The sequence below is a fragment of the Corvus kubaryi genome, unplaced genomic scaffold, assembly GCF_017639235.1.
Source record: "Corvus kubaryi isolate FWS band 111438036 unplaced genomic scaffold, C.kubaryi_AGA036_p1.0 37395, whole genome shotgun sequence".
Classification (NCBI taxonomy): Eukaryota; Metazoa; Chordata; class Aves; order Passeriformes; family Corvidae; genus Corvus; species Corvus kubaryi.
Genome location: NW_024581134.1, coordinates 6680678 through 6690340, shown reverse-complemented (window position 1 = coordinate 6690340; position 9663 = coordinate 6680678). Strand labels below are relative to the sequence as shown.

The window sequence follows — 9663 nt, the reverse complement described above, 5'->3', positions numbered from 1 at the left end:
TGAGGGGAAAAGGGGGGAGTGGTGGTGGGAAGGAGGTGAGTGAGGAGGAAAAGGGGTGAATGAGGGGAGTGGGGATCAATGCGGGGGGAAAAGGGGTGAGTGGTGGGAAAAGGTTTAAAAGGGGGAAAAGGGAGTGAGAGGGAATGGGGTAAGTGATGGCAGAAAGGAGGTAAGTGAGGGGAAAAGGGGCAAGTGAAGGGGACAGGCCAAGGTGGGGGGAAAGGGGCGAGTGAGGAGGAAAGAGGGGCGTTAGAGGGGAATGGAATGGGCAAAGGAGGAAAGAGAATTAGAAGGAAATGGAGCAGGTGAGGGAGGAAAGGGGGTAAGTGAGGGGGAAAGGAGTGAGTGAGAGGGTGTAAGAGGGAGGAAAGGGAAGGAGGGAGAAAGGTTAGGAAGGGAGAAGGGAGAGAGGGAGAAGGGCAAATGAGAGGAAAAGGGCTGAGTAGGGAAGGGATGAGTGAGGGGGGAAAAGGGTCTCTCCCTGTGCATTGATCTGGAAAAATGCACAAAATACGGCTTATCTGGGATCTCCTAAAGCTCCGGCGAGTGTTACGTCTCTTCAGGACAGTTTTATCAGGCAACAATAAAACTAGCACCATTCTTTGACATCCTCCCCCCAGATGTGCGTGCTGGACCCAAACACCCTCTGGCACCTCCTGATAAGGAGCGTTGGATGTTTGGCAGTCACCAAGGCCACGTGCTATGAGCAGAATCTCGTTTTTGTACCAGTTGGCCTGAACAGCACATCCAGCACTCACCCTGCTCAAGGTCTGCCCTGGTTTCAGCTGGGCTAGAGTTGATTTTGTCACTCTGTTGTTCGTTTTCAGATGCTCTGGGAAGGGTTGGTCTGTGTAGAAGACAGGCTTTCCAAAAGCAGAGTTCCTTGTGCCACCATGGGAGCTGCAGTGCCAGGATGGGTTTGCCTCCACCTCTGCTCAGTCACCACCAGCACATTTCATAGCCTTTATATATACGTATATTTATTTAATTAATTTCACATGAAATAACCTGGTCAAGATTTGTCCCCACAAGCAGCAGAATCCCAAGAGAAATAAGATCTTTCTGTGAAAGAAAATGCATGACCTCATCCATCATGTAGGAAAAAAAATCTGCCTGCAGGTGACCCTTCTCCACAAATACCAGGAAGATTCACCTCTTTGAATAATTCATTTGGGTTTTTTTCGTGGGGGGTAGGTCAGCAATTCTTCAAAGCTCAGGCCAGTACAAATTATAAAGCGTAACATTTTTATAATAGCTGCAGGTTCCTTTTGGGTGATACATGTCTTTAAGGGGGAAAATCCCCTCCTGTCAGGGAGCTGTGCAGAGCCAGGAGGTCGCCGGTGAGCTGCTCTCAAACACGGCCCAGGGGGGAATCAGGACTCCCTTTTCCCCAGGTAATCACAGGAGTTTAGGACAAGCAGACTGAAATCTCTGCAGAGCGTCAGCCTGTGGCTTTGCCAAGCCCTTTGCTGAGCCAGCCCTGCTTTGAGCACACCCTGCCTGCGTGGTGCTGCTGCTCCTCTCCCTCATTGCCTTGTCCTCCAGCTAAGCCTTTGGAGACTTCAGGGATGGGCCACGGATGGAGGAGCACAGGTGACACAGCCCCTGAGCTCAGAGGGCACGGCAGGAGCGGGTGATGCAGGGGGAGAGGGACACACAAGCTGAGGCTGTTTATGAGAGCTGTTACCGAGGTGGGACAGTTCCTGCAGGACAGCCACAGCTGAGGGGACACAGTGCAGAACCCAGACAAATCCAGCTCCCCATGAGGCCATGGACACTTCAGGAGCTCTGCAATCAGGGAATACATCATTGCTGCCGAAGATCTTCTCAAAGTGCGCTGTGGCACAGGCCCTTCTGCTTTGGCACTTGAAACCATCCCCCTTTGACCATGCTGGAACAAGCCCTGGCTGTACCAGTCCTTCCTACTGCTGGAACTGGTCCCAGTAAGGAACTTGTGGATGTGGTTTTCACCAGTTCTTGGCTGTGAGGGTGGGCAGGCCCTGGCACAGGGTGCCCAGAGCAGCTGGGGCTGCCCCTGGATCCCTGGCAGTGCCCAAGGCCAGGCTGGACATTGGGGTTTGGAGCAGCCTGGGACAGTGGGAGGTGTCCCTGCCCATGAACTTTAGAATACATGAATTTTTAACTCCTTCCAACCCAAAGCATTCAGGGAGTCTATGGTTCTATGATTCCTAATGCTTCCCATGAGGAAACAGTAAGTCTGGACACTGTTAAGGCACCTGACTTTCAGGTTTCAGTATTCAGCATTCCCAACCTGTCAGCTCTGAGTTAAGGGCTAAAATGATACAATTCTGATTTTACTGAGTGCAGCATCTGCTGGAAGTTCAATGCTGTTGGTGAGCATTTGGGCTGTGAATAATTCACAGCAATGAGAGGTCTGGGCAAAGCCCTGGTGAGGGGGGAATTGGGATTTCAGCTGAGCAGAGCTCTTTGTCAGGAGAGGGAACGGAGATGTCCCTGCTCTGGCACAGGACACCTGCCCTCAGAGCCCGAGTTAAACACCAGGTGAAGGACACCGTTATCTCCCCAAACAGGCAGCAGCCACAAGTGCTGCTGCAGCATCCTCAGGGAAGAGGCAGGAAGGGGAATTAAAGCTGACACACAATTAGAATAGAGCCTGCAAGTGCTCCTGGAATCCTGGGGAAAGCAAATGGAAATCAGGAAGAAGCTATTTCTAGGCTGAATTTGGGGGTGAAAGAAGCAGAAATAGGCTTTTGCTAAGGACTAAATTAAAACCCTCCCAAGAATCCAGATTTAGTGTTTAAGGCTCCCAGTGCCTGTGTGCCAGCTCACACAGCCTGGCTGCACAAGGGAAAGAAATACAAACAGCATCAGGAGAGACTCGTGGCAATGAGCTGGGGAAAACCTGAGGAGCTGTGCCTGACTCCCAGCTCCGGGAGCACTCGGAATCTTCATGCAGCTCAGGCCAGGCTGGGGGGCTCAGCACCTCTGGAAAAGGTTATCTTTGAGGATGAGGCCGCCTTATCGCCTTCCCATCGCGCTTGTCTGGTGCAGGTGACAGCACCGAGCAGCGGGTGCTGAACTCATTCACGGCCACGGGGCAGCGGGAGGGAAAAGAACTCGAGGGAAGCGGGAGCAGGAATTCTGCGATCTTAGCCGGGCAGGAGCTGCTGCATCCGCAGGCGTGCTGCCGGCACGGGCTGCCTCCCCAGCTCCGCAGGACCCTGCAAGCACACAAAGAGCGGCTGAGCAGGGCCGGGCCCACCTGGAATGCGGCGCTGGAGGTCGGTGGAGCCGGCAGCGTGCGGGGCTGGGCACAGCCTCACCAGTCACATCGCATCACCAGGTACAGGGAGCAGCGAGGCAGGAGCTCCGTTCCCTGCTCCTGCTGCTCCTCTGTGCCAGGAGCAGCGGGGGGACACGAGGGCTCCCAGCCCCAGCACAGCAGCTCTGCTGGCTGCCATGGTGCCTCCCGCTATTCCCAGATAATCAGACAAAACCAAACCGCGTCCAACCCGCTCCTGTCGATCTGTTGGAATGTACAACCCTCCTCTTCCCAAAGGTTTTCACCTCAAAGGATCTTTAGGTAAAGGAGTAGCTGCAGCTGCCGCCGAGGAGCTGCCTCGTGTCAGGGGAATGTCACCGCCAGGGTCAGCCCAGGACACAGGGAGGAACCTTCAGCTGCCTTCCACGAGGCCTCTCCACCTCTGAGGGACATTTCTGTCATCACTCAAGCCAGCCTCTGCCTGCCAGCCCCGGGAAGCCACCACAGCCTGTTTGTCACCGAGATTGTGGCTCCAACCGACACCCCCGGGACAGCTCGAGCGAGTTTCCAGCTAATGCTGCAGCGAGGTCGCTGCTTCCCCCTGAACACCCCAGGAAGATTCCTGCCTGGTCACCCAGGAAACGTGAGGGTTAAATGCCCTTCACCATGAGCTCTCACCCAGCCATCCCCCTGGGAACAGCTTCGGAAAGGGGCCCTGGACACCCACCTAGAAGAGCTTCTCGTAGCACTTGTCACAGTGGACAATGTCCCGGTGGATGAATATTTTATCCAGGAGATCTCCCATTGCTTTGTGGCAAATTCCACACTGCCAAAGGGAAAACAAGGAGGTTGGACAGTGACCAAAGCCCCATGCGGTGACAACAGAAGGGAGGGGGCAGAGGAACAGTCTCTGCATCGTTTTATTAAGGGGTGAGGATGTGACCTTTGAGGCTGCACTTTCCTACAACAGACAAATGTCCCTGCAAGCCTCTTCCTCCCACACTCGCCATCCCTCCTCCTCCCACCTTCCTCACGTCCCCACCGACATTCCTTGGAAACCCTGTGGGGTTTGAGGATTCAGCCACCTCCACTAGAGCACAAAGACCACAAAGCAGCAAGTCTGCCCCAAGGACGGCGGGGCAAGGACACGAGGGTGTTCTGAGGGTGCTGCCAATAATAAAGAATTCTCCTTGGTCTAATATTTATTCAAGGACCTGGAAATCTTCTGAGGACACCTGTGACTGCCTGACTGTTTTTGTCCTGGTGTGAGGCAAGGATTTGGCACAGCCCACATATATCACTCTGAAAGCCTGAGGATGGAATTTGCAGGAAGATCCCTGCAGTTCCCCGCAGCACAGCAGCACTGGGGCTTACCCTGAAGCAGTACTCGTGGCAGTGGATGTTCAGGTGCTCGATGATGATCTTGGGACAGTCCCGGATCTCCCGGCTGCAGTAACTGCACAGGGGCTCACTGGACCTGGGAAGAGCAGGGGAGGGGTTCCTCTGTGATGCTCTGGTTCCAGTCCCAGCACTGGTGCCACGGGTTTTTCCCAGCCATCAGCGCTGCTCTCCATGAGCAACCTGCTCCCACACGTGTGACTGTGCAGTGACAGAGCGGAGGGACTGTGCTGTCCCAGGGATGCAGGGACCCCAGCAGTGGGGCAGGACAGATCTCAGAACCTTACAATCATGGAATCATGGAATGGTTTGGGTTGGAAGGGACCTTAAAGGTCATCCAGTCTCACCCCCTGCCATGGGGCACCTCCCACTGTTCCAGGTTGCTCCAAGCCCCAATGTCCAGCCTGGCCTTGGGCACTGCCAGGGATCCAGGGGCAGCCCCAGCTGCTCCTGTGCCAGGGCCTGCCCACCCTCCCAGGGAACAATTCCTTCCCAATCTCCCATCTAACCCGTCCCTCGGTCAGTGAGAAGCCATTCCCTGTGTCCTGTCACTCCAGGCCCTTGGAAATAATCCCTTTCTGTTTTTCTTGCAGGCTCCCTTCAGGCACTGGAAGGCCACAGTTAGGTCACCCCAAATGTTCTCAGCTCCAGGCTGAACAACCCCAATTCTCTCAGCCTTTCCTCATAGGAGAGGTGCTCCATCCCTCTGATCACCTTGGTGGCCTGCTCTGGACTCTGACTTGGAGTCAATGTCACTGTATTTGCATTTATTGCACTGCTGTTCCACCACACACACACACACACACCAGTGCCCTCAAAAAGCAAACCCTTAAAATCATTTCTGATTAAGAATTTGATGAACCCCCCCAAGGCAGCCCCACCCTGTCCTACCTGTGCAGGGGAGCACTGGACAGGTAACTGTGGTGGCTGTAGCTGCTTCTCTCCTGGTCACTCAAATCCACAAGGCTGCCACTGTGGAAGGAAGGAGGTATCAGCACTGGACAGTGATATGTGGGAAGAGAATCTCGGATGGAATCATTAACCCAGTGATTTGGAATATCCCAGCTACCTGTTCCTCGGGGAGAAGGTCCTCAAAGTGCCTTCCCAGGACACAAAGAGGAACCTTTAAGTATCCCCAGAGAGGCCTCTCCAGGTAAAACTCCCTTGGCCTCACCAGGGCCCTCGTGTTTACACCTGGCCCCTACAAACAGCAGCTTTTCACTGCTAGAACTCGGAATCCTGCACAGTTATGCAGGAAAAGGCATGGAGCACATCCCTGGCCTCACCCAGCTGAGTGTTCCCTCTCTGCCTGGGTTTCCTGGATATTTGGCTTATCTTTGGCTGCTGACAGCAGCTCTGCTGAGCTCTGGGACAGGCTGGAGATTTACAGTGTGTAATCAGCTCCCCCAGGGATGCCAGCACAGCGCTGAGGGCGGATAATGCCAGCACGGAGCATCGAACTGGTGGGAACTGGTGCCACATCACTGTGAGGATGATGTACATGGGGCCAAATTCTGCTCTTGTCACACTGGGGCCAGTCTGGAGCAGCTTCACTTGAGCAGAACACAAAGGACTTGAAAAGCTTGAAAAGGGTGTAATTTAACTTCTTAAGACTCACATAATGAAATTTTTCCAGAGAGAGCCCTCACCCCCACATTTTCCTCACGCATTCCAGTCGTGCCAAACCTGCAGGGACCAAGCCACTCCAGGAGGAGCTTCCCTGTCCCCTGGGAGCAGGGGGACACGGGTCCTCCTGTCACCACCACAGCGGCAGGAGCCGGCAGGACCCCGCAGAGCAAACTGTACCCTCCCGATAACCCCCCGGGGCAGAGGAGCTCCAGCTGCTCCATCCTGGTGGGATGTGTGAGGAGGCTTGGGCTGGGCTCTGCACGCGTGTGTGACACACGGCTGTGACACCCGGCTGTGACACACGGTGTCCCCAACGCTCCGTACCTGCCGTAGCGTGGGGAGGCTGCAAAGCCGCCGGTGTTCACGTACTCCTTCACAAAGAGGATTCCTCTCCTAGGAAAACAGGGAGCATTTCCATGAGAAAAGAGCGGCTGCGGCTCGGGAGAGCCGGGCAGGGACCGCGTGTGCCCCCGGACACGGAACGCGTGCGGGAGAGGCTCGGAGCAGGATGCTGTTGTTCCGAATAAATCCTGGATATCGAGCATTGTTGCTAAATAACAACTCCTCTAATTACCCCACCAAAACAAATCGAGTTAATTGGAAAGAATGGGATGGATAATGTAACCCTTTCATCCAGTTATGCGCTGGTTGGAAGGATAAGTCTGTCCCAGCTCCCGCCAGGATTAGGCGCACAATGGGCATGGAGAGAGCTCCCGGCTCCCCCGGCACCACCAAGCCCTGTGGCACAGCGCTGCTTCCAGGGGCTGTTCTGCCACTGGAATGTCTCCAGCGTTTTCAGCCAGTGCAAACTGCCGCTGGTATGGTTTGGGATGGTTTTACCTCCCTTGCATATTCCTGCCTCTCTACAAGCCCAGCTCAGAATTCCATGTCCCACCCGGGTGCAGCTCTGGGCAGGCCGAGGGGAGCCCTGTGCCCGCAGCCCTGACAGGAACTAATCAGCCTTTTTCCATGGTGCATTTCCACTGCTGCCTAAAAGCTGGGATTAATCCTCCCTTCTTACATTAAGCCCTGTCATGGCTGAGGAAAGAAACCTCTCTTTTTTTCCTTAAACTGAGCACGGGCTCTTTTTATGTCATGGAATCACAGAAACATTAACATGAAAAAGACTTTTAAGATCATCAAATCCAACCATCAGTTAACACCACCACCATGGTCGCCACCAAAGCACGTTCCCAAGTGTCACATCCACACGTTTTCTGAACACTCCCAGGGATGGTGACTCCACCACCAGCCTCAACTTCCCCTGGCCCAGCCTGAGGCCGTTCCCTCTCCTCCTGTCCCTGTTCCCTGCGAACAGAGCCCGACCCCCCCGGCTGCCCCCTCCTGTCAGGGACTTGTGCAGAGCCACAAGGTCCCCCCTGAGCCTCCTTTGCTCCAGCCTGAGCCCCTTTCCCAGCTCCCTCAGGAACTCTCCAGCCCCTTCCCAGCTCCCTCAGGAATTCTCCAGCCCCTTCCCAGCCCCATTCCCTTTCCTGGACACGCTCCAGCCCCTCAGGGTCTGCCTTGTCCTGAGGGGCCCAGAACTGACCCCAGGATTCCATGTGGGACCTCACCAGTGCCCAGCACAGGGGGACATTCCCTGCCCTGACCCTGCTGGCCACACTGGGTGACACCAGGCAGGTGCCAAAGCTGGAATTCCTCACCAAGCAGGATGGCCCCGTGCCAGCCCCATCCTGCAGCGAGGGGATTGTGCCCGCTTGGATCTTTACCCGGCAGTGCTGGAGTCAGGCTGGTACCCAGAGCTGTGCTGGGAGCTGGAGAGCCTCTCACTGGAACTGGAGAGGAGCCTGTGGAGAGAGGGAGAAGTCTGTGAGCCATGGCAGGATCCAAACTGGCAGCCAGGGGAAGAGCGGCTGCCGCTGCTGGGAGGGCAGATGGATAGCAGAGCCCTTTGCCAGCCCTTATCATGGACCAAACCAGTCCCTTTGTCCTTCTACACCTGCCACAGGACAGGACTGCTTCCCTGGAGAAGGGATTTGGGAAAGTCTCACTTGTAGGGCCATGAGAGAGAAGACCCAACGAGATCTTCCAATGAGGATGGGGTGAGTGAGCCACAGAGGCCGAATGGGAGCAGCCACAGGGAGAAAAGGCACAGGAGGAATTGCAGGAGATGGGGATGGGGACGTTCCCAAAGCAAACGGAACTGGCCCCAGCTGATCTGAAGGAAGAATGCAACAAAACTACGGAAAACAGCTCTGTCCATCTGCTCTGCAATGAGGCTGACCTTTCCTGGAGCCAGTCCAAGGCTACCCAAGGATCTTGTGCCTCCTCTTCACCCCTACAGCCTACTCCTTGTTACAGAGCCAGCCCTGCACTGGTGGCTCCATGGAGCGTCAGGCTGCACTTGGATGGGCTGGCACTGCCAGGAGGGACTGCAGGGAGCCCAGGATAGTGGCATTCCATACTGGGTACCTCCTGCCCCTTCCAGCAGCCTTGTTCTGGGAGCAGATCCGTCATTTAACCATTGATATTCTGGGGACATTCTCTCCTTGCTGTGATCTCTGTTTTTCCTGTAGCAAAGGCCAATTCCTGGCCAGGAACCAGCTCCCCACTCTCCTGTCCCTCTCTTCTGGCCTCCCACACAGTGAAAAATCTCCAGAGGTTTTCCTGGATGTATCCCAGAGCCTATGCTAGGCAGCTTTAGCTGGGAATGGTTGAAGAGTTGCTCTGTGCCTCTGGATCATGCATCCACTCCCTGGAAACCAACGCTCCCTCTGTCAGCTCTTGGCTCTGCCTGCTGGCTTCTCTTCCATGGATTCTGGGCAGTTTCCCTCAGAGCCTTCGTGCCTCCCCGTTTACCTGGAGCTGTTATGGTTTAAGCTGTCCATGTAGAACGGCACCCTGTGGCTTCTCTGGGACATGGACATGGTGGGATCTCTGGGAAGGGACTCGTGGCTGGGGAGAGGAAGCGGAACAGTCTCAAGCTCGGAGTCTGGGCACGTGAGGGATCCTCAGAAGGGGTGGGAATCTCGGCTGGGATCTCCCTGCTGGGCACTGACCCCTCCCACTCCATGGCCATGGAGTGCTCCCATCCAGGGAATCAGCAAACGGATCAGGACATCTGCATCCTGAGTAAATGTGGCAGCAGGGAGCTCCTTGGTTTGGCAAGTTGGGACCCCAGCCCTGGACTCACCGTGCTGCTGGGGGGCTGAAGTCCCCGTGTCCCCTGGCACTGTCGTACCAGCTGCTCCTGGGGCTGCTGCTCCCGGAATAAACGCTCCCTTTGGGATCCGGGCTGGGCCTGCTGAGGACAAACAAAGCCCTGAGTGTGTGGCAGCAGGAGTCTCCGGAGTGCCCACACTGGGCTCACAGTGCAGCAGGAGTCTCCGGAGTGCCCACACTGGGCTCACAGTGCAGCAGGAGCCTCCAGA

At 55.6% G+C, this 9663-nt stretch overlaps 1 protein-coding gene across 10 annotated transcripts in view; it reads right to left on the bottom strand.

Annotated features, from left to right (window-relative positions):
* Window positions 1-958: 958 nt before the first annotated feature.
* Window positions 959-9663, bottom strand: part of ZNF185 (zinc finger protein 185 with LIM domain) — a 29539-nt gene continuing 20834 nt past the window's right edge. For 8 of the 10 annotated variants that reach the window (XM_042040015.1, XM_042040014.1, XM_042040008.1 and 5 more), the window contains 8 exons: window positions 9426-9536; window positions 9092-9187; window positions 8002-8079; window positions 6596-6664; window positions 5534-5614; window positions 4619-4721; window positions 3972-4070; window positions 959-3203 (listed from right to left, as the gene is read on the bottom strand). In XM_042040015.1, the coding sequence (XP_041895949.1) occupies window positions 3972-4070; window positions 4619-4721; window positions 5534-5614; window positions 6596-6664; window positions 8002-8079; window positions 9092-9187; window positions 9426-9536 (637 nt within the window). In that variant the 3' untranslated portion in view covers window positions 959-3203. The remainder of the gene's footprint in view (window positions 3204-3971; window positions 4071-4618; window positions 4722-5533; window positions 5615-6595; window positions 6665-8001; window positions 8080-9091; window positions 9188-9425; window positions 9537-9663) is intronic. The other 2 variants (XM_042040009.1, XM_042040016.1) reach the window with 2 other exon arrangements.